The 25,438-nt window shown below is 44.5% G+C and overlaps 1 protein-coding gene across 2 annotated transcripts in view; it reads left to right on the forward strand.

Moving 5' to 3' along the window:
* The window catches only part of GRIN2A (glutamate ionotropic receptor NMDA type subunit 2A), a 999,861-nt gene that overhangs the window by 766,257 nt on the left and 208,166 nt on the right, over positions 1–25,438 (forward strand). For both annotated transcript variants that reach the window (XM_073647750.1, XM_073647748.1), the window contains 3 exons: positions 18,701–18,906; positions 21,518–21,686; positions 21,821–21,974. In XM_073647750.1, the coding sequence (XP_073503851.1) occupies positions 18,701–18,906; positions 21,518–21,686; positions 21,821–21,974 (529 nt within the window). The remainder of the gene's footprint in view (positions 1–18,700; positions 18,907–21,517; positions 21,687–21,820; positions 21,975–25,438) is intronic.

Consider the following 25,438-nt stretch of genomic DNA (forward strand, 5'->3'; position numbering starts at 1 on the left):
ATGGTGAAGGTTCAGGCGGTTCAGGAATGGCCTAGGCCTATTGGTTTGAAATCGATACAGAGGTTTTTGGGTTTCGCCAATTATTACAGAAAATTCATTAAAAATTTTTCTATTATTGTCAAATCACTGACCGATCTCACCAGGAAAGGTGCTAATGCGGTTCAGTGGACTACTGAGGCCATTGAAGCTTTTGTGTTTCTAAAGGAGAGGTTCAGCTCTGCTCCTATCCTTATGCAGCCTGATGTGACTAAGCCGTTTTTGGTTGAGGTTGATGCTTCTTCGGTGGGGGTCGGTGCGGGGTTGTCTCAGGAAATCAAGGATGGAGTACATCCCTGTGCTTTTTTTTCAAAAAAAATTTCTGAGACTGAACTTAATTACGATATTGGTAATCGGGAATTGCTGGCTATTAAACTCGCATTTGAACACTGGCGTCATCTCTTGGAAGGTGCTGAATTTCCCATTCAGGTTTTCACTGATCATAAAAATCTGATCTATCTTGATGCTGCCAAGCGCTTGAATGCCCGTCAGGCTAGGTGGGCACTTTTTTTCTTGCGGTTTAATTTTTCCGTTACTTACATCCCGGGTACCAAGAATGTTAAAGCCGATGCTTTGTCTCGCAGCTTTTCTCCCATGGTCGGTGCTGAGGAGGAGGGGAGCATTTTACAAGAAGGTGTTGTGATTGCTGCATTGGACTCCATTTTGGAAGATGAGATTCTTAAAGCACAGGAGAATGCCCCATCTAACACTCCCCATGGGAGGTTGTTTGTGCCTAGGACCTTTAGGAGAGATTTGTTTGTTGAGTGTCATGAGTCTCGGTTGGCAGGTCATCCAGGAATTTCTGAGACCAAGAGACTTGTGGGTCGCAGTTTTTGGTGGCCTGGATGGCAGAAGGAAGTCATTAAGTGGGTGCGTCAATGTACGGTGTGTGCTAGATCTAAGTCTTCACATACTCCTGCAGCGGGGTTGCTTTGCCCTCTGGAGGTTCTTAGTGCACCTTGGACACATCTGGCTATGTACTTTATTACTGACCTTCCCCCCTCTGAGGGTTTCACAGTCATCTGGGTGGTCGTGGACCGTTTTAGCAAGATGTGTCACTTGGTTCCTTTCATCAAACTGCCCTGCGCTAAGACACTCGCTAAGGCCTTTGTCAAGGAAATTGTCAGACTACATGGCGTTCCTACTGACATTGTTTCGGATAGGGGACCTCAGTTCGTGGCTTGTTTTTGGTGTGCTTTTTGTGACAGGTTGGGAGTTCATTTGTCGTTTTCATCCGGATATCATCCTGAATCTAATGGCCAGACAGAAAGGAAGAATCAGGATGTTCAGCAGTTCTTGCGTTGTTTTGTGGCAGACAATCAGGAGGGGTGGTCTGAGTTTCTGCCACTTGCTGAGTTTGCTCTTAACAACCATACATCCTCTTCTGCTGGTTGTTCGCCTTTTTTTTGTTGTTCTGGGAGACATCCGTCTTTTGGGTCATTTTCCAAATTGGTATCGGCTGTGCCTGAGGAGGAGAGTTTTTCCGGTGACTTGGAGAGAGTTTGGACGGATGTGCGTGGTATTTTTCAGGAGGCTAACAAAAAATCTAAGAGGTACTTTGATAGGAAACGGCAAGAGGTTTTGTTTGCTATTGATGACATGGTTTGGTTGTCCTCTAAGAATCTGCGGTTGAGGATTCCTTCTAAAATATTGGGTCCCATGTTTGTAGGGCCCTTTAAGGTGCTTCAGGTAGTTAACCAATCTGCTGTTAGGTTGGAGGTTTCTACCTCCTGAAAGATTAATCCGGTGTTTCATGTTTCTCTGTTGAAAAGAGCTTGTGTGTCGGATCGAGACGTCTCTGCCACTGTTCCTCTGGTGGTGGAGGACGGGGAATACGAAATTTCCCGCATCCTAAATTCTAGACGGTATAGAGGGAGTTTGCAGTATCTCGTCGCTTGGAAAGGTTTCGGACCCGAGGATAACTCATGGGTGAGGGCGGATGATGTTTCAGCTTCCAGACTTGTCAGAGCGTTTCACAAGAGGTTTCCTGATAAGCCTGGGCCTAGGGGATCCGGAGGATCCTCATAGAAGAGGGGGTACTGTTAGAACTCTCCTGTTAGGTTTTTTCTATCTTGCTGGTCACATGACCTTGTTTGCCTATTTAATCCTGCTCCGCCCTTCTGGCCTTGCTGGACTTCATTGTAATTTCTACTCTTAAGTTAGCCTGGTGCTTAGTTACCTTTCTCAGTCTGTTTAGCTTGGTCTTCGGACCTTTATGTTCTATGTTGTGTGTTTGTCTTTTACTGCTACAATTTCTGCTAGGAGGTGCCCAACTTTATCCCAGTCCTTAGTTCTTGTAGGGATCCCTCCCTTGCATCTATAGGTCTTCGTACAGACTAGCCGAGGACTTTAGCGGGTCTGATCGCAGGATCAGGTTCCCCGTTACATCGTAGGGACCTAGCTTAGTTCCATTGTAGGGACAGATCTCCTTTCTTTCCTTAGTGCTTGTAGCAGATCATAACACAGTCACTACAGAGGTACTGCATCTCACCCAGAGGTGTAGTATCCCACTCTCAGGTAAGGATGGAGTACTGCTCGGGACCCAAACACCTACATCCAACATTATACCACTCCAGACCAGCAGGAGGGGCAAGATGCACTGCTGCACTGCTGAGCCCTGTCCCTGGCTGGAGTGTGGGGAACCAAGAGAGGGGAACCATGTAGTGGGTGTGGGTGGAGGAAGAACAGGGGAGCACTTGAGAAGGAGGATATAAAAAGGGGAAGCCATCTTGGGTGTGTGTTCATTACAGTCAGAGAAGAAGTAGAGGGAGCAGGAGCTCTGCAGGAGCTCTGCTCGGGAGTAGCGGGCCTGAGTGAGAGAGGCCCAGGAAGAGAGACTGAAGAGAAGAGAGAAGCAGGGAGAAAGGCTCCAGAAGGAAAGAGTGGATCCTAGGGGTACGGGAGGTGCTGGAAGCCACACGTACGCCCGAATCTACCAGGAGTGGAAGGATCAAGCCGCAGAGGGGATCAGCCCCTAACTAGTGAGAATTGCAATATTCAAAAAGAAACCGGAGGCTTCTGCACTTTCAGGGTGTAGTTGCCACAGCCACAATTAATCACCAAAAAGGTAGCCGCACAGGATCCAGGGAATTCCAGGTTACCCGCCAAGATTTGAGGTTACTGGCTTGGGACACTGATTGTGAGGTGCAGGGCAGGAGGGTGAGAGCCAGTGCAGGAAGACGACTGAGAAAGACACACAGAACGGGGTCCCGTTAAGTACTTCTGACATACCTGAGGGATTGCTGAACCCCTGCCTCGGTGAGCGCAGAACGACGTGGGTGGTGATAATTGGCTGTTGTAACCAGGAGCAACGTGATAACCGTGAGTAAACCCTGAAGACTGCACCCCACTGTCTCTGTGAATTATTGCTGAGCCATCATCCCCTGCACCACACTGCACAACAACATCTGCCTCATCTAAAATCATTACAGCAACGCCCTGGAGCTTAGCTCTACCTGTGGAGAGCTGAACCAACTCTGCTGCATTACCAACAGCTCCAGAGGACCTGCTCCACTGCGGCGGCTCCATATAGCCGCATACCACAGGTGGCGTCACGAACATTATATAAAAACTATATTCTCTTTTCTATAAAATCCCCTTTTATTGACCGCCCTGGGTCACGGACCGGGTTACCGCCACTGTGACATCTCCCTTAGCAACGACCAGCCCGGATACCGAGTACCCCATGGCCCAGGGGGCGCATCATAAGTCTATGAGAGCCAGAATAAGGCCAGAACGAGGCCCTCAAAGTCTTACATTAAAAGCTTGTGACTGCCACCTTTGACTTCCGGTCAGTCAGAAATTGCGGTCACAAGATGGCGCCGAGGGACTAGAGTGGCGTCGGAAACAACTGAAGACAGTATGTATATTACTAGGAGCAGGAAACATGGATTATTGCTACCACTCCAGGGCTGAAATAAAAAAATACACTAGAATGATGCTTTAATGGGAACCTGGCACCAGGAAAAACGCTATTAACCTGCAGATATGGGGTTAATTTGCAGGTTTATAGCGTTATTTACCTGCCCACACCTAGTCCAATGCTGCAGGTAGAAATTTAACTTTATTCCTCTCGGCAGCGTTCCGGTTTCAGTTACAAGGGCAACGCCAGTGTGGGTTCAATCGTCTCTCTGGGTATAGAGAGTGGTGGCTGCAACTTCACACCCGGGACTGACTGACAGCCGGCCCCAATGCAGAGCCAGAGTAAGTCAGGGCCGGGGTCGTGGTTACAGCCGCCGCTCTGAGTTTTACTGAACCCACGCTGGCGCCACCCCATGATTGAAAATGGAATACTGCTGGGAGCTTTCAGCTCCTTGCTGTGGCCAATAGGGCAGTACCACACCCTGCTTAAACTCCCACTATTCTTCTGAAGTTGCCAGATAGTTTTCCTAGAATTACTCTGGATTCTGATGTTTTGTTTGTATTCTGATTCCTGATATTATACGATGATTTCATCTTAGTCTGTCTGTTATTATTGTTTGTCTATTTTCTGCCTGATTACTTGATATGACCCTGTGACCCTGGATATCCGTCCGACTTCAGCTTTGGATTTCTTATTCTGTCTTGTTTTGTCACTCCAGTTACTGAACCCATTGAAGTCCAGAATCCGTTATAGTGAATAAAGAGTGAATACTACTGTAGAATGAAAAGCTATAGATTCTGTTCAAAGTAGGCTTTTTGCGCTAATGGCCTCTGACAGGCTCTACACACCTACTGTGAACAGAGGATCTTATGCTATCAGCTGCATATAAAGGTGTAATCTGTCATAGTAATCCTGCCACTGAGGATGATAAGGGCTGGGAGCCTTGATAAAAGCTCTTATATAAAGGATAGTATGTACAGTCATGGCCAAAAGTGTTGGCACCCTTTAAATTATTCCAGAAAATGAAGTATTTCTTCCAGAAAATGATTTCAGTTACACATATATTGCTATACACATGTTTATTTCCTTTGTGTGTATTGAAACAAAAATAGGCTGGACAAAATTGTTGGCACCCTCAACTTAATATTTGGTTGCACACCCTTTGAAATAAATAACTGCAATCAATCACTTCCTATAACTACCAACAAGCTTATTACACCTCTAATCTGGAATTTTGGACCACTCTTCTTTTGGAAACTGCTCTAGGTCTCTCATATTTGAAGAGTGCCTTCTCCCAACAGCAATTTTAAGATCTCTCCATAGGTGTTCAATGAGATTTAGATCCAGACTCACTGCTGGCCACTTCAGAACTCTCCAGTGCTTTGTTTCCATCCATTCCAGGATGTTTCTTGAAGTATTTTTGGATTCATTGTCCGGCTGGAAGACCCATTACCTAAGACACAAACCCAGCTTTCTAACACTGGGCACTACATTATGACCCAAAATACTTTAGTAATCGTCTGATTTCATGATTCCTTGCACACAGTCAAGGTACCCTGTGCCAGAAGCAGCAAAACAACACCAAAATATCGTTAAACCTCCGCCATATTTGACTGTAGATACTGTGTTCTTTTTTTGTAGGCCTTATTCCGTTTTTGACAGAATAGAATGATGTGCTTTACTAAAAAGCTCTATCTTGGTCTCATCTGTCCACAAGATGCTTTCCCAGAAGGATTTTAGCTTACTCACATACAGTTTGGTAAACTGCAGTCTTGCTTTTTTATGTCTCTATATCAGCAGTGGGGTCCTCCTGGGTCTCCTGCCATAGCGTTTCATTTCATTCAAATGTCGACAGATAGTTCATGCTGACACTGATGCACCATGAGCCTGCAGGAAAGCATGAATTTTTTGGGAACTTGATTGTGGCTACTTATCCACCATCCAGACTATCTTGCGTTGCAACCTTTCATCAATTTTTCTTTGCCCTCCATGTCTAGGTAGATTACCTACAATGCCTTGGGTTGTTAACTTTTTGGATTATTTTGTGGACAAAGGAACATCAAGATCTCACAATGTAAAGATTGAGCACAATGTAAAGATTGAGCCAACTTCTCCCCTTTTTATCAGGTTTCAGATGTGATTTTTAAATTTCCCACACCTGTTATTTGCCACAAGCGAGTTTGAATAATAATCACATGCTTGAAACAAAGTTGTTTACCCACATTTTTGGAAAGGAGGCAACAATTTTGGCTGGTCCATTTTTGGAGTTGTCTGTGAAATTATATCCAATTTTTCTTTTTTTTTAGTTTTTTTTGTGTTGTTCCAATACACACAAAGGAAATAAACATGTCTACAACAAAACATGTGTAATTGCAATAATTTTCTGGGAGAAATATTTCATTTTCAGGAACAATTTCAAGGGTGCCAACACTTTCAGCCTTGACTGCATAAGTCTAAAAAGCTCCTGTGACCTTTGTAAAAATTGCAAGAATACTAATTTGTTGTGTTTTTTTTTTAATAAAGATCACTAAAAAAATAGCTTTTTTTAAAAAAATACATTTAACACAAAAACTTAATTTTAACAATAGGTAATTTTCTAAAGATAGCTTCCCTTTAATACACTCATCTATTAACAATTATAACTAACAGTATGTTTAATAGCAAAAAAAATAAAAATAGTAAAGTGCTGATCCAGTCTGATCAAAACATATAGCCTTTGTTTTTTAATTGCCTTGCGAATATTCAAAGATTAATTTTACTACTTAAAATTATACATAGGCTACTACGTTTCTTCTCTGCAGAGGAATGCAGTGCAAAATCTATAAAGTACCTTGGTATATAGCTTTCTACGGCAGACAAGCTATATGCTTTGAGTGGTATATGTTGGGAGTTCCATCAGAGGTCTACATTGTGTCAGAATAATCCTAAGGTATAGCTCTGACATAGCCAAAAAAGAGATGTAGACAGAGCCTGACAAAAACTTATGTAGTTCCTTCTTTTGAAATATTTGATATCCTGTTTATACAGTGTAAGCTACAGTGCGTAAGGAAAGTATTCAGACCCCTTTAAATTTTTCACTCTGTGTTTCATTGCAGCCATTTGGTAAATTCTAAAAAGATAATTTTTTTTTTCTCATTAAAGTACACTCTGCACCCCATCTTGACTGAAAAAAAACAGAAATGTAGACATTTTTGCAACTTTATTAAAAAAGAAAAACTGAAATATCACATGATCATAAGTATTCAGACCCTTGGCACAGTATTGAGTAGAAGCCCCCTTTTGAGCTAGTATAGCCAGGAGTCTTCTTGGGAATGATGCAAAAAGTTTTTCACACCTGGATTTGGGGATCCTCTCCAATTCCGTCAGGTTGGATGGTGAACGTTGGTGGACAGCCATTTTCAGGTCTCTCCAAACATGCTCAGTTGGGTTTAGGTCAGGGCTCTGGCTGGGCCTGTCAAGAATGGTCACAGGGTTGTTACACTCCTTTGTTATTTTAACTGTGTGCTTAGGGTCATTGTCTTGCTGGAAGGTGAACCTTCGCCCAAGTTTGAGGTCCAGAGCACTCTTGAAAAGGTTTTTATCCAGGATATCTCTGTACTTGGCCGCATTCATGTTTCCTTCAATTGCAACCAGTCGTCCTGTCCCTGCAACTGAAAAACACCCCCATAGCATGATGCTGCCACCACCATGTTTCACTGTTAGAATTATCACCAAAAAGTTCTAGCTTCATCTCATCAGACCAGAGAATCTTATTTCTCATAGTCTGGGTGTCCTTCATGTGTTTTTGAGCAAACTCTATGTGGGCTTTCATATGTCTTGCACTGAGGAGAGGCTTCCGTTTGGCCACTCTGCCATAAAGGCCCGACTGATGGAGGGGTGCAGTGATAGTTGACTTTGTGGAACTTTCTCCCATCTCCCTACTGCATCTCTGGAGATCAGCCACAGTGATCTTAGGGTTCTTCTTTACCTCTCTCACCAAGGCCCCTCTCCCACGATTGCTCAGTTTGACTGGACAGCGAGGTCTAGGAAGACTTCTGGTGGCCCCAAACTTCTTCCATTTAAGGATTATGGAGGCCACTGTGCTCTTTGGAACCTTGAGCAATGCAGAAATTCTTTTATATAACCTTGGCCAGATCTATGCCTTGCCACAATTCTGTCTCTGAGCTCCTTGGGCAGTTCCTTTGAGCTCATGGTTCTCATTTGGTCTGACATGCACTGTGAGCTGTGAGGTCTTATATAGACAGTTGTGTGCCTTTCCAAATCAAGCCCTATCAGTTTAATTAAACATAGCTGGACTCCAATGAAGGAGTAGAACCATCTCAAGGAGGATCACAAGGAAATGGACAGCATGTGACTTAAATATGAGTGTCTGAGCAAGGGGTCTAAATACTTATGACCATGTGGTATTTCAATTTTTTCTTTTATAATAAATTTGCAAAAATTTCTACATTTCTGTGTTTTTTTCAGTCCATATGGGGTGCAGAGTGTACTTTAATGAGAAAAAAATGAACTTTTTAGAATTTACCTAATGGCTGCAATGAAACAAAGAGTGAAAAATTTAAAGGGGTCTGAATACTTTCCGTACCCACTGTATATGTAAAGGGAATATGTCAGTAAGGCTATGTTCACACATTTTGCTTTTTTTTGTGCTGCAAAACCTGATCTCTTGCTAAGAATGCTTGATTTTTGCTGCGTTTTTCATGCGTCTTTGATGCATTTTTTTCACTGTCCTTTTGTCTCTTTATGCATGTACATACAGTTCAGTGAAAAAAACTCTCTTTCTATTTCATCAGGTTTTGGCACAAAAAACGTTGAAAAACTGACACCTGCGTTTTTGGTGCGTTTTTTCTGCATTTTTTTTTCTCCACCAATTACTTCCAATGGGTGAAAAACTCTGAAAAATCGCTGAAGGAAGTGACATGCTCTATTCAGCAAAAAAAACATGCAAAGCACAAAATACTGATGAAACAAAAAACAAGGTGTGTGCATGAGACTTCTGGAATCTCATAGACTTTGCTGATACTGTAAAACGCAGCAGTAAATTTGCATTAAAAAACGCTGAAAAAATGCAATGTGTGAACATAGCCTTAGGTTTTTACTAAGAAACCAGAGGATGCACAGGATAGGTTAGGGTGAAACATCTCCAAAGATGCCTATTTCATCTCCCTTCAGTGCTGAGTTGTATTGAAATTTGTCTCCTATTTATATGCAAATCAGCTTTGCAAGTGCACTGTTGAATATATCAGTGCACTTGCAGTCCTCAGCTTCTCTTAGATTTTCTCTACTGGTGTCCCTCAGGCATCAGAGCCTATACTCTCAACTGTCAATCAAAAAGCAGAGGCGGCACCAATGGTTTATAAGCAGAAAGGAGTGGAGGACTACATTGACTACTGTCATTGGAAATATTTCACCCTACCCTATCATGTGCTACCTCTGATGTCTTAGTGAAAGTCTTACTGACAAATTTCCTCTAAGTCTGATTCAGGCACCCCTCCACTGTTTGCAAGGACAAGAGTCAGTCAATTACTGATTGTTTTTCTTTAGCCTTCAAGGTCGCTCTTTTCTGACACAGATTTATATCGAGAATATCTCAATTATCTCCAGAGCCTTGGAGTGTCCAGAATTCTTGATATTTTCTGTTCCATTCCCTGCCATAATTTCATGCTCTGGCTCAAAAAATGTCTGAAAATTTGTGGTTTTCCTTTTTAATTAGAACTGTATTCACCCCACACATTTAAGTGAGTAGGGAGTGCAGTTCTGTGAACAATTTATGGCTGGAATGTGCATGGAATATTTAGTTTAAGATTCAGTTCCTTGGAACTATGTTTCAGTGCTTTGAAAAGTGAGTGAACAAGACCTTTGATGTGCTCAACCTGCCATGGCCAGACCACCATAACAAATATTATTAAAGAATATTATAGCATATTCTACAGATATGTTTTAAAATCTTACGATATTACGTGACAACTTTTAGTAATGTTTGTTTAGGAGACTCTAGAGTACGTCCAAACCTTTTGCCATATTTTCCCACACTTATTAGGGCATGCCTTCTTCACCACTGGTCTACCGACCATGCCACATTTCCTGTCCATCTATATGTGCATTTCGTTCCTGGGGCTATGCTTGATGAAAAACTTAACAGAAGGCTAGGATTGGCCAAATCTTCCATGAGTTTGGGAGGTCTCCTTTTTTTGTCAAGCATGGTTGACCCTGTTCTGTTGACCCACCGTAAAACATAAATTGTCTATGTACATTATAGTTCTTCTGATTGTAAAACTAATCACTGTGTGTAATTGTATTCCTGTTTTGTAAGGATCATTTAGAATCTAGATGAACAGAGTTGATTCTTTATTCTTTTTAGATATCAGTATGTGTTTCAATTTCCTTCATTAGTTTTAAGGGAAAGCTCTTGAATGGCAGCAGAACATAAAGATACTGTAGTTTAGTAATGAAACTGTCAGTGTCCTGTTCAGCTCAATGCTAGTGATAGAATCTATGCGTCAGTCTCATAAAATTACAGCGATAGACATATCAAGTAAACAGTGACACAAGTCAGCCCCAAAATGTAAGTTTGACTAGAACTACCTGAAGCTATGCTGAGTGAAAGCTACACTTAATCATTTTGAGGCTGACATCTCTACTTTCTCCTCTGCTGAAATTAAAACCCACAAAGCCTAGAAAGTATCCTGAAATAAGTAACAAAATCCGTTATCAAGGAGAAGAGTCTTCTCGTAATGTCTGTTGCGAGTGCAGAATTTTTACCATACAGCTTTTGATGTAAGACATCAATACGATATTGCTACTTTATGGTATAGCAATTGTGATGAACCTTTGCCATAGGAGGAGCTATACAATATTATAATAGGAAATAACATTAATAATAGCTCCCTGATATAGAATTTATATATTGACTATTTTTAGACATTGGAGAATTGTGATAATAACCAGTCCTAGTAACAGCATGGAAGGCAAACATATATAGCCAAACATTAATGTTCAAACATTTATATTGAATATATATTTATATATATATTTTTATTATTTTTATATTTTTGACTTGCAAAGCGTTAGTTATCACTTGGAGGAGGTGAAGGAGTAACCTGCATAATATCCTCTTGTTGTGATGACTATGGAAATATTTGCCATGGACGCATGACTTAAACTTACCATTATTAGTTAATAAAATTGCACTGAGTTCATTCCCTCATTCATTTTCAGGAACCCCATGATAAGCAGTTTGTTGCCTGATTTACATTTCAGATTTGTCTCTTGTGAGAGTCATCAAATAATATAGGCTGGGTTTGAGGTTTGTGTGTATACAATGTTTGCCAGTCTTCATTAGTTCATATATTGGCACAATTTCAAAAATTTACTTACATACTTGTATTGAGCGAGGCCACATCCTCTAGTCGGCCAGGCCCACTAGACAGCCACGTCCCTAGAAGGGGCACGGCCTCAGCTCAAAACAAGTGTATGGAGCAAGGCCGTGCCCACTGGCCGGGGGTATGTATAACTTATACATACCCTCCGTCACCAAGCCTGAAACCGGCGAATCCACCAGCTCACAGTGCGTGTGCTGGGGGGATACCAGATTTAACCGAATAACCCCTTTAAATTGAGTTGTTCACCTTTCTGACAAGAACCTGGAATGCAACTGCCATTATATGGTCCAAGGACTGTACTCCTATGAGTAGAGTAATGCGCAGTCTCCACTGAGTATTTCCTTAGGCAAGAATAGTTGACATATATGAAAGGTAGTGGTATAGCAGCCAGGAGTATCAATAGAGACTCAAAGTATTTCCCAATTTAAAGGGAATCTGTCAGCCGGTTTTTGCTATATAATCTGAGAGCAGCATAATATAGGGCACGAGAGCCTGATTACAGGGATGTATCACTTACTGGGCTGCTTGGTGCAGTTCCTATAGAATACCAGTTTTGTCTGATGTAGCAGAGCTAAGTCTTCTGCTCTGTGTACCACTCCTCCTGCACAGATTGGCCTAACTACTAGTTGCGTGAGCTATAGCCTTGCAGTGGTAATCTCCTGCTGATAAAGCACTATTTGCATTGAAACTACAACACACAGCCTAATAAGTAACACATCCCTGAAATCAGAGTCTTGTTGTTAGAACTCTCCTGTTAGGTTTTTTCTATTTTGCTGGTCACATGACCTTTTTGCCTATTTAATCCTGCTCCGCCCTTCTGGCCATGCTGGACTTCATTGTAATTTCTACTCTTAAGCTAGCCAGGTGCTTTGTAACCTTTCTCAGTCAGTTTAGCTAGGTCTTTTGACCTTTATGTTCTATGTTGTGTGTTTGTCTTTTTACTGCTACAATTTCTGCTAGGAGGTGTCCATCTTTCTCCCAGTCCCTAGTTCTTGTAGGGATCCCTCCCTCACATCTATAGGTCTTCGTTCGGACTAGCTGAGGACTTTAGCGGGTCTGATAGCAGGATCAGGTTCCCCGTTACATCGTAGGGATCTAGCTTAGCTCTATTGTAGGGACAGATCTCCTGTCTTTCCTTGGTGCTTGTAGCCTATCATAACACTTGTGCCCTATATTATGCTACTCTCAGATTAAAAGGCAAAAACCTGCTTACAGATTCCCTTTAAGTCATGGGTGCAACTCATGGAATGACGCATAGGAAAAACTGTCTGTGGTAAAGGATCACCTTTCAAAAACACATAGCACCAGCACAGGACAAACAAAAACTAAGAGTCATTTTTGCACAAGATTACTCTGGTTGAACATTTGAATACCCCCGAGCCCAGGTGTTGGAAGGTATTTGTCTCCCTGTTGAGGTAAGATGAAAGGTAAAATGTAAATGCAATGTATGACCTCAGTCTAAGGGGTGTGATGGGGACCATCTAGCAAACTTCAGGGAATTATCGTATTGTTCGGACCATAAACCGCACCTAGGTTTTAGAGGAGGAAAATAGAAAAAAAATAGAATCAAAAAATGTGGTCATGATGCACTGTTATGGGGAAGGGGGTCTGCTGCTTACACTGTTATAGGGCTAATGTCCCTCAATTCTGTTCTAATATCCCCCATCCTGGTATATATAGCCCCTCCTTCCTGTTATACGTGGCCCCCATCCCTATTCTGGTATACATGGCACTCCAATCCCCCATTCTGATATGCATGGCACCCCTCATCCTTCATCCTGGTATGCATGGTACTCCTCATCCTGGTATGTGTAGCACCCTGAGGATTCGGCTGCTACAGGGGTATTGCACCTCAACCCAGAGGTGTGATATTCCACTCCCGGGTAAGGATGGAGTGTGGAACTGAGCTCAGAAAGCTGCATGCACTACACACATCCCATTTCCGAGGAACAGACCAACGGTACTCCCACTTAGAAATGTGCAGGTACGACCGAGTCTGTTCCTGGCTGGAGTGGGAGGGGGGTGGTACATCCCAAGTAGTGTAGGGGCAGATAGGGGGAGCAGCCTGGGTAAAGATAGGAGCTCATTGGGTGCTGGTCACCTGAGCTCACACATAGAGGGAGTATTTAAGGTGGGCACCATCAAAGAACAGGGTCAGTCTGTCAGCCTTTTGTCAGAGCAGAGCAGAGGAAGAGGAGCAGAGCAGCCCCAGAGCAAGAGTGAGAGAGGAGAAAGGAAGAAAGACCCAGAGGGGGTGAAAGAAAAGGACTCTGAGAACCCAAAGTCCATCACCGGGTGAAGAGTTGGCAACTGGGTACCGGATCCCAAACTGGTGGGGGCTAAAGCACACCCTAGCCAGAGACCGGAGGCCGTGGGCAGGATCTGCCACGGCCACCCACCACATCCACCCTGAAGGCAAACCACGTGTAGGGTCAGGGAACCCAAGGCCAAGGGTCTCCCAACAGAAGGCCCGAGGGAGCTGGACCTAGGTGGATCCCTGGTGGGGACGGCCAGAAGACAGGACAGGAAGGAGGGCTCAGGGTCACGCTCCGGACTTGCTTGGGGGTTGGCTGAATCCAGGACCTGGTGGACGCAGCACGGCTCGGGTGGTCACTTGAAGCTGGAGTGACCGGAACATCAGCAGTAAGTAAATACCCTAAACTGCACAACCCGACTCTGTCTTTAATTACCATCTATGCTGCACCACCACAACCCCCATCCTCTGCACCTGACCCCCTGAGGCTATACCCCACCCGTTGGGGGTTATACTATCAAAAGCTGCACCAACACCATCAGCCTCAGCGGACCCTGCTGCAGCGGCGGCCGTAGTGACCGCAATACAACGGGTGGCGTAGTCGACATAAAGAACTTTATAACATCTGTAGGACTGCCACATACTCTGAGCTTGACACCCTGGGCACGGACCGGGTCACAGCCACTCGGAGACTACAACCCCCATCTGATCCGGCTCCGGGTATTCCCCTAAAGAATATGGCCCAGGGGGTGCGTCAACTTTGGCGTAGTCGGCAGGATTACGTGCCCGCAACACCCGGGTACTGCGTGCCTGAAGAAAAGAACGAGTTTACCTCAAAAAGAAGTCTCCTGCCGGTTCCGGAGGGTCACCGCCATCGGACTCCATCACAGGTCGTTTCCCGCCGGTTGTCCGCCATTAACAGCTTTTTCCCGCCATCTGCAGAGTTTCCCGCCACTGGGAGACGATTCCCGCCATTTCCAAAGGTTTCCCGCCTTGGAAGAGCGGACGCCATTATGGGCGTGCCAGAGGGTGGCAAGAGGCCACCTCCCATCGTGGGCCAGGACCGAAAATGGCGCCAAAAGTGGAAACTGCCCCCACCAACAGAGACTGTGATGCTAGAGGTGTCTGTCAGCGTGAAAGAACTGCCCCTGGAGCTGACAATCACCAAGTGGCCCCGGGACCGCCCTCGAAGTGGGAGGACTGAGAAGAAGAGAGCAAAGATGGGTGTCGCCTGGAGCAGTCTGGAGAGAGCGCACCCGGAGACAAGAAGCCTAGAGCTGAGTCCAGGAGAAGCTTACCCGGAGATGGGAGAAGAGCAGAGCAGCACCGGCCCACTGGCCAGGAGCCTGCCGGGAACAGCAGAAGGAGAGCAGAGCAGCACCGACCCGTTGGTCAGGAGCCTGCTAGAAGCAACGACCCCACTAGGCTTAGTGGAGGTCCTAGCACAGCTCCCCCGAGACCGGGAGTGTGCGCAGACCGCTCTGGAGGGCCTCGCAAGGAGGATGGCCCGGGTGCAACGAGAGACGTTGGCGCAGTGGAGCCGAGAGATGGCCCAGCAGACCGAGACTCGTCAGCGGAGCACGCCACCCGAGACGAGGAGACAGACCGCCTCTGAGGATGGCGCAGGAGGACTGAAGGCCGGAGACGGCGCCGAGAAGGGAGCCGAACGAAAGGAGGCAGGTAAAGGGGACGTCTCTACCCCAAACCGGGAAACCGCGTGCCTGCCCCAGCTCCCCGTCGCAGAGCCCGAAGTACCCCCTGCCGTGCCCGTAACCGCAACGTCACCGCCACAGACTAGGCCTCAACCGGAAGCCGCAGCCGCGACCCCTGTGACGTCACACGCCTCGACCCCGAGCGTGACCAAGCAGGAAGTACCACCAGCCTGGTCGCAAGGCCTAGTACCCCCGGGCGCCGCAATACCAACAGCGCCCCCTACCTCCGCGGAGCCACCGGCCTGGTCGCAGGGCCAAGTAACACAGGGCGCCGCCGTTCTTACGGTGCCCTTCACTTTCCAGGTGCCCCAGGCCTGGCCGCAAGGCCTGGTCAACCCGGGCGCCACCACCACCGCGCCCATAAAACCAAGAGTGCCGCACCTGGGTGAAAATCTATTTGCCCAGCATACGTGCCCGAACGGGTCTGAAACTGAAACTGTCCACAAAGAAAGAGCAGGAGGACGCCGTCGTTGAGTACGGTAGTATAGAGACTGTATATAGTTGCCCGTCGGGGCACAGTGAACTGTTGCTAATATAGTCCCCGTTGGGACCAGCAAGTGTGAACTGTTTACCCGTTTATCCCTTAAATCCCACTGACCGAGGACTGAGAGCGGTCATTCCTCCCTAATACCTGGCCGAGGACTGAGAGCGGCCATATCCCTTGTAAATAGTTGCGCGTCCTAAATCGCCCCTACTGGTTTTATAGGAAAGCCACGAGTTCCAAAGACTGTCGCACTTTACCCGGTCACACGTTGCACAGTGACCGGAGGAGGAGCTAGAAGCGAGGAAAAGTCTACAAGAATGTTATTAATATGAAAAGTTTTATTGATATATATATATATAATGTTTTATATGATGTTTTATATGTTTATGAAAAAAAAAAAAAAATGTATGTTTTGGATGTTTTATATCTTGCAGCCCGAGGACGTGCTGTGATTTACCAGGGGGGAATGTAGCACCCTGAGGATTCGGCTGCTACAGGGGTATTGCACCTCAACCCAGAGGTGTGATATTCCACTCCCGGGTAAGGATGGAGTGTGGAACTGAGCTCAGAAAGCTGCATGCACTACACACATCCCATTTCCGAGGAACAGACCAACGGTACTCCCACTTAGAAATGTGCAGGTACGACCGAGTCTGTTCCTGGCTGGAGTGGGAGGGGGGTAGTACATCCCAAGTAGTGTAGGGGCAGATAGGGGGAGCAGCCTGGGTAAAGATAGGAGCTCATTGGGTGCTGGTCACCTGAGCTCACACATAGAGGGAGTATTTAAGGTGGGCACCATCAAAGAACAGGGTCAGTCTGTCAGCCTTTTGTCAGAGCAGAGCAGAGGAAGAGGAGCAGAGCAGCCCCAGAGCAAGAGTGAGAGAGGAGAAAGGAAGAAAGACCCAGAGGGGGTGAAAGAAAAGGACTCTGAGAACCCAAAGTCCATCACCGGGTGAAGAGTTGGCAACTGGGTACCGGATCCCAAACTGGTGGGGGCTAAAGCACACCCTAGCCAGAGACCGGAGGCCGTGGGCAGGATCTGCCACGGCCACCCACCACATCCACCCTGAAGGCAAACCACGTGTAGGGTCAGGGAACCCAAGGCCAAGGGTCTCCCAACAGAAGGCCCGAGGGAGCTGGACCTAGGTGGATCCCTGGTGGGGACGGCCAGAAGACAGGACAGGAAGGAGGGCTCAGGGTCACGCTCCGGACTTGCTTGGGGGTTGGCTGAATCCAGGACCTGGTGGACGCAGCACGGCTCGGGTGGTCACTTGAAGCTGGAGTGACCGGAACATCAGCAGTAAGTAAATACCCTAAACTGCACAACCCGACTCTGTCTTTAATTACCATCTATGCTGCACCACCACAACCCCCATCCTCTGCACCTGACCCCCTGAGGCTATACCCCACCCGTTGGGGGTTATACTATCAAAAGCTGCACCAACACCATCAGCCTCAGCGGACCCTGCTGCAGCGGCGGCCGTAGTGACCGCAATACAACGGGTGGCGTAGTCGACATAAAGAACTTTATAACATCTGTAGGACTGCCACATACTCTGAGCTTGACACCCTGGGCACGGACCGGGTCACAGCCACTCGGAGACTACAACCCCCATCTGATCCGGCTCCGGGTATTCCCCTAAAGAATATGGCCCAGGGGGTGCGTCATATGCATGACACATTCTGTTCTGCTGCCAGCAGCTGATCTTACTGTGTGAGCAGCGCATGACGTCACTGCCATGCGCCCTCACACGGTGAGATGAGCTGCCAGAATAATCACTGCTACCCATGCCAGGACTATGGGCGTGGGGAGTAGTGACCATTCATTCTCCTTAATAGTGGGCGCACACTGTAGGCTGCAGACACGGCTCCTGCAGCAGATGGGCAATCTCGTGTGCCCGCTATTAAAGAGCATGAATATTTACTTCTCTCCACTCCCATGGGAGTAGGAAGTAGTGAATATTCATGCTCTTAAATAGCGGGCACACGTGACTGCCGAGCCACTGTAGGAAGCCGCAGCTGCTGCTGACATTTCAGGAGAATTAATATTCAGTGCTCCACACACCCATGGGTGTGGGGAGCAGTTAATATTCATTTTCTTTAGCAGCGGGCACTTTGTTGGCTGCAGCAGATGGCTCCTGCCTTCTGTGCTCTGCTCCTCTGCCGCTGTTGCTCCCCCCACACCCTCCACCATCCGCAGCAACAGTATAGTACATACGGACTACAAGACGCACCTCCCACTTTCCTCTAAAATTTTGGAGGAAAAAAGTGCGTCTTATAGTCAGAAAAATACGGTACCTTTTATATAGAGGAGGACGAGATGAGCAGATTTCTCTATACTTCTCATGGAAAATATACACTATAACTAAATTAATATTACAATTTTGTTCTTTTGAATTGTTGCTCTTTGTCTGCTTAGGAGTGCATTAGATGGTCCTACCAAGTGACTGACAGCACATACTTAAAGGGACTTCTATCATTCACTGAATAGGACCGCCTACTAGATTCTTAAACATAGAAAAAGTAGAAATTTAAATTAACAAAATACTTGAATAAAAAATTAATGAAAGTATAACATGTGCAAGTGCAGAATTACTATAGAAGCAGACCATAGGACTACTAGGTGGCCTTCAGCGAGAATGGGCCTATTCTTGATTGACTATATCTTTTGGTATTAGCCACTAAAACCTTGTGCAGAATTCTGCTCTTTATGGATATTACATTTGAAACAACAGGAATGTAAGTCATGTTCTGTGAAAGTTGTCAGGTGTGGACATTCCATTGGTGCAATCTGTACAGCCGCACAGGGGCCCAGTTGGTAAGAGCGCCTACTACTACTACTTCTAAAGCAATAAACAACGTTGGCATAGTAGGGGGCCTAGTTTGATCTTTTCTCAGAGTCTCCATCTGTTCTTTGTCAGACACTGAAAATATATGTACATAATGAATGTATGTTTTGTATTTAAATAGGTGGCAAAATGGGAGAACAGGAGCCTGGAAGTAAAATATCCCGTGTGGCCCAGGATAACCGGGGCTCTAGACAGTGAACCTGATGACAACCATCTAAGCATTGTTACTTTAGAGGAGGCTCCATTTGTCATTGTTGAGAACATGGATTACCTCACAGGAACATGTGTAAGGAATACTGTGCCGTGTCAAAAATATATCAGGTTGAAGTAAGTAAATCTAAAAAAAGATACATTCATCAGTATATTATTTGCCATCATTCACTATTGTTTTTTAGCGATGTCATAAATTGTATTAAAGGGGTACTCCTGGAAGATATAAAATTATCCAATGCTCATACTTTCATAAACTTTTAGGGTAACATGAATAGTGCTGTTTTCCACCGTCACATTACCTGTAATTCTGTGTGATGCTGGTGCTGCTCCTTTGTGCGCCCCCTCCCCCTTCCTTCTGGAACGCTACATCACACACATGGCTTTGTCCTGGCTGCTAGCAGCAGCCTGCCCCCCTGATACCATCTCTTTGTATTCAGTCCGATATTAGGGGGCAAGGTGGGGACTTGGCCTGCTCCCTGCTAGTTGCTACCAATCGCCTGATGATCCCCTTCTATTCAGTCCTATATCAGGGTGTGTGGCGGGGGCGTGATCTACTCCCTGCTACCTGCCCCCGGATGATCTCATTTTATTTAGTCCGATATAAGGGGGCATGGCTGGTGTGGTGACCTGCTCCCGGCTGCTAGCAGCTGCCAGTTCCCTGATAATATCTGCTTGTATTCAGTTAAAGATCAGGAGGCATGGCCTGATCCATGATCTATGACTGCACAGATATTGTCAGAGGGCTGGCTGCTGCTAGCAGTATAGAACAGGCCACGCCCCCTCATATCAGACTGAATACAAACAGATAGTATCAGGGTGCAGGCTGCTGCTAGCAGCCAGGAGCAGGCCACGCCCCCCTGATGTGTGATGTAACATCCCAGAAGGGAGAGGGAGCACCAAGGAGCAGTTACGGCGTTACAGAGATACAGCTACTGTGAGGATGGAAAACAGCACTATTCATGTTATCCTAATAGTTTATGAAGGTATGAACATTAGGATAATTTTTTAAAGAACCCTTTAAGACAAATTTCAAACAGCCACAATAGCTAATGGATATCTTTGGTACTCACATAAAACTGGTAGACAGTCCATTCCCAGTTGATGACTATAATAGAAAACGCATCCACTTAAAGGGGTTGTCAGATACAATTTTTTTTATTATGGGCATAAGAACCAACATGCATGTAGTTGCTAACTACCTGCCTGTCCTACCCGGTGCTTTCTCAGAGCAGTCACTGATCACTCCTGCCGGTGATTCTGCTGCTTCAAATCAACAGAGCAGCTCTTCCTTTTCCTGACTGCTCTGTCCATGGGGTGTGACTGCCGGCATCATGCTGATTGACAGTCGGCTCCCCGCGGTTAGGCAACGTACGAGACGCAGAATGCAGAGCGAAGTTGCTGCTCTGTCAACGTGATGTCAGTGGAAACCACAGAATTGCCAGCAGGAGCGGTCTGTGGCCGCTCTGTGCCAGTAGAGATCTGTATGGGGGAGAGCAAGCAAGTAGTTGGCAACTACCTGTCTGTTAGATCTTATGCCCAAAGTAAAATAAATAGTCTTGGATAACCCCTTTAAAGGCAATATATATAGTAAGGTATACATCCACTCTGGTAGCTGTTAAGGTAAACACACAGGCCTTTTTGGTTCTGGTGCAAACTATTTTTGAAGTTTATTGATCATCGTAAACATCAGCAAACTCCACATGAACAGAAAAAAGACCTTTTCTGGGCACAAAGGTAACAAAAAATAAATAGTCTTTATATACAACATGGGCTCACCCATTTAGCTAACTGTCCTCCACTCTCAGCCTCTGGCAGAGTCTGAGCAATACCATCAAAGTCCTTCCTCTTTCACACACAGATACGAAGGAGACAGCCTCTACCAACCACTGCCATAATGCTTTTTGGCTGTCTGTGTAACCCTGATTAATTTCGCTCTTTGATATGGGCTCCGAGTGCACCTGAGTCAAGGCGCAGTTCACAGTAGCAGAAGCTGCTCTCTGCTACATAGCGGAGTGCAGGGCACAGTTGAGTGTGATTGGATGATGTAGTCTTCTTCTCCTCTGTTCCTTTTGCCCCATTGCTTCAATGTATGAGCTAAATGTGATAGGATCTGCTGGGCAAAAGAGCCGCTGATTCAAAAGGTGGGCATCCAACCACCCCCTTAGGCAACAGGACCCCTTGGCACAGGAACCACATGACAAAGGAGCCGCTAAACATGGAATCCCTTGTGCTTGCTAGCGCCCATATCACACTGCACAGAACACACAACAAAGCGTTGTCTGTGAATGTAATTAAAAAAAAAGAAAAAATGGTCGCATGGATATCCAGATGGTGTAGAAAGCATAGAGACCCGCTGGGGATTTTCGCCTCAGTAAAAATCAGTAAGGTAACTTCTTTTATCAATTTCCATTTCTATAATTGGGCTGTTCAGCCCCTTTAATGCTGGGAATTGGGAAAGGGTCTAGTGCAAATTGAACATTTGAGTTGACTTTTTTCTAAAAAGTCGACAACATGTGCAATGTCTCAAATTTATTTAGCGTAGTGACCTAGAAACAGACTAGAATCTTAGGATCTTTTTTCATTTTACTGTTTGAAAGTTTTATTTGTTTTAAGTTTTAAAATTGTAAAATTCTCTGTTCCACACATCCAAGCATCCTCTTTTACTTTACTTTACTTTACCTTACTTTACTTTTACTTATTTTTTTCCTTTCTTTTCGTGTTTTAGCAATTCCACAACTGAGGGGACATATGTGAAAAAATGCTGCAAAGGATTCTGTATAGATATATTGAAGAAACTTTCAAAGACTGTGAAATTCACATATAACCTTTACCTCGTAACCAATGGGAAGCATGGCAAAAAAATTAATAACGTTTGGAATGGAATGATTGGTGAAGTAAGTTCTGTTAGGTAAAAGAACTCCTTAGTAAGAACTTGTCACTCTTTTAACTATTAAGACTTTTGTATTCAAAAATTGTAACTGACACCGTTTTCTTTCTGTTTTTTTTTTCATTGTCATTAATGGACCAGGTGGTTTATAAGCGAGCAGTTATGGCAGTGGGTTCACTCACAATTAATGAAGAGCGCTCGGAGGTTGTTGATTTTTCAGTTCCATTTGTCGAAACTGGAATTAGTGTTATGGTATCACGTAGCAATGGCACCGTTTCTCCTTCTGCATTTTTAGGTAAGATATCTCTTATCACGTTGAAAAAAAATCCAAATGTGTAAATATTAGAGTTAAGCAAATAAATTTGAATGGGATTGAAATATACTAGAATTTTAAAAAAATCCGCATTTATGAGAGGAGTCTGCAAAATGGCGGCATCTAGCCACTATTTTTTGAACCAGAAAGGGCCATTAAAAGGTTCAAAAACATTAGAAAATCCTCATACTCACCTCACCGCTCACCTTTCTGGTCCCTCTGCTTCTCAAGAATCACAGTAAAGGATCTACAGTATATAGTTACGGTACCAACCAATCTAACAATTCACAGCGCTCGTACCTCTTCAAGACAAATTATAAAATATAACTTTTAATATCTGTATAAAATTATTGACAGCCATAAAATAACAATTCATATAGCATTATGGGCCTCACATAGCCTTCCGTATAGTAGGATGGGCCCATCAAAGCCTTCCACATAGGCCTCCATAAAGTATAATGGGCCACACATAGCCTTCCATATAATATAATGGGCCACACATAGCCTTCCATATAGTATAAAAGGATCCAAGTAGCCTTCCATAAAATATAATGAGCCCCACATAGCTTTGGGTGGCACGGTGGCGCAGTGGTTAGCATTGCAGCCTTGCAGCGCTGGGGTCCTGGGTTCATATCCCACCAAGGACAACATCTGCAAGAATTTTGTATGTTCTCTCTGTGTTTGCGTGGGTTTCCTCCGGGTTCTCCGGTTTCCTCCCACACTCCAAAGACATACTGATAGGGAATCTAGATTGTGAGCCCTGATCGGGACAGCGACGATAATGTATGTAAAGTGTTGCGGAATATGTTAGCGCTATATAAAAATAAAGATTATTATTATTATTTTCCATATAATATAATGAGCTCCACAAAGCTTTCAATGTAATATAATGGGCCTCACATAGCCTTCCATGTAGCATAATGTGCCCAACACAGTCTTCAATATAGTATAATGGCCCCACATTGCCTTCCATGTAGTGTAATGAGCCCCGAATAGACTTCCATAAAATGTAATAGCCCCGCTTAGTCCTCCATATAATATAATGAGGCCCACAATGTACTCATTGATTTAAAAAAAATAGATAAAACAATCACCTTTCCTCGTCCCCCCAATGCTCTGGTCTCCGCAGCGTGTGATCTGCAGTTCTGCCCTGCTCGGCACAGCGAGGGCGATGTAGTGATGTCATTATACCCACTGTGCTGAAATGTCAGAGCTCAGATGCAGAGGGAGAATGATGGAGGAGGGAGTGTGAGCTGATGACTCCCTCTTTCATCATTGCTTTCAACTGTATTGGCATCCAGTATGCCGATACAGTTGAAAGTGTGCCAGCGCTGTCACCAGGCCCCCTCGACTCACGAGACCCATATTAGCAGTGTATTCTGATGCTAGCAGTATGCCACTGATGTAGATCAAGTAGTGATATGCCTGAAGAGCCCTTATGGGATGTGACATTAGTGAAAAAAGACTGCAATCTGCTGTCCAGGCAAAATCAGGTGGAACCAAGTTGTACCGGAAGAACTGCAGGTGGAGCAACTTGGTGTGCTGGACCTGATCAGGTGACTCACAGGATGGAGTTCCTGAATATAAAAGCCCTGTGCGCCAAATCAAGGAGGAGAGCGAAGGAGACGCAGACAAGGGAGGATACAGAGGCCAGCGTGACAGGCCTCAATGGGAGGTCTACACCACCTGTCTATATTGTTTTTATGATCATTCTTTAGATCTCTTTATCAGCCTTATTTACATATCCATGTCCTTATTGTATCTAGGTTTTCATCTATGTGATGGTCCGTTTTTCATCTACTTGTATGCCGTGTATATGTTTTGACTATCCATGTGTCATTAGTTTTTTTTATATGCAACAAAAAAAAGAATGTTATCCACATCTTTACTAGCATAAGTGCACTGTCTGTTTTTTTACACTAAATGGGCTAAAAGTTCTGTCTGTCCAGAGAAGGAATTGTCTCCGATAGCCCTCATAGCCTCATATAATATATTGTGTCTGTGTGGTATCCCTGGAAAAAAGTTAGAATATTGAATATAAAGGTTTTTATGGCATTTTAAAGAGAAGCCTATGGGTAGTGCTAGAAAAAATGGCATACCTGTGTTTTTAAACAAAAGGGGAAAAATGCTAAACGTAAGGGAATATCCAAACAAAAAAACCCCATAAAAATGTATTTAAAATTTCAATATAGACTTTAAAGTAAAATTTGCATAAAAATCGCTAGCAAAAATGCTGTTAAAACTACAAGACGACAATAAAAACATGCCCAAAGACAATTAAAAGCACTGCTTGTGATCACCTTCACTTTAATACTTTCAAAATTCATGGTGCGAGCACAGGCGGCGATGAACAGACTGACCGGAAGTCTCCTGACCTGAACTGTATGAGGCTCTTGAGCTAGCAGACCCCGCACTGAAAATGTTTGATGTGTGAGAACCACCGTTATGTGCTTACTGTGGTGTAATACCCTACATCAGTCCAATTGTAGAAGCTACAAAAGGGTGTTTCAGTATCCCATAAAGCTTGTACAGATAAACTATACATTCTTGGACTCTTAGATAATTTTTGACTTTGCCACATGAAAATATGTCCAAAAGTGAATGATAATATAATTCGCACATACTATTTTAAGTCTATAAAGGGAATCTGTCAGTAGGATCAACCCTCCAAAGCCATCTATATGGGCATGCATGTCACAGAAAGCTGAATAAAGTTATACCATGATATCTGCGATCTGATGTCTTATTCCAGGAAAATCCACATTTTTCTTGTATGTAAATGAGCTGGTAAGATCTACGGGCCAGACATAGATATCCCTGAGAATCTGCCTCCAGAGATTATTTTACATTAAAAGTGGCATTACCAGTGTGAGAAATGTAGATCAGGAGAGCAGACTGTCAGTTATTACATGTCTCACACTGGTAACTCCCCCTTTCATTTAAAATAATCTTCGGAGGCAGATTCTCAGGGAGAGCTATGTCCGGCCCATAGATCTTAACAGCTCATGTACATATTAAGAAAAACATGGATATCTCTGGAATAAGACATCGGATTGCAGATATCAAGGCACCATTTTATTCAGATTTCTATGACCTACATGCCGATATAGGCGGCTTAGAAGAGTTGATCCTACTGCGAATTCCCTTTAACAGCAATACACTTGTCAACCTCATTTGCTTTCAGTAGTCATGTCTCAGGTTTCATTGACTTTGCCCATATCAAGCATAATATGACTAGATGTATCTCATCAGACTATCTACAACTGGTTCTCATTTGAAAAGCCCATTGGATAAATTATGCAATAGATATTAGACAGTGATGAGTCGCCTTGTGCATTTTTGGAAAGTTAAGCAGATGAAACAACATACATTGGAGGAGATTATACTGGTAAAAGGGATCTCGTTCCTTGCTGGTTATTTAATGTAATGCAGAACTGTCATTCTCC

The sequence above is a fragment of the Phyllobates terribilis genome, unplaced genomic scaffold (genome assembly GCF_046119375.1).
Source record: "Phyllobates terribilis strain yellow unplaced genomic scaffold, ASM4611937v1 Scaffold_9__5_contigs__length_417890890, whole genome shotgun sequence".
In the NCBI taxonomy this organism is placed as follows: domain Eukaryota; kingdom Metazoa; phylum Chordata; class Amphibia; order Anura; family Dendrobatidae; genus Phyllobates; species Phyllobates terribilis.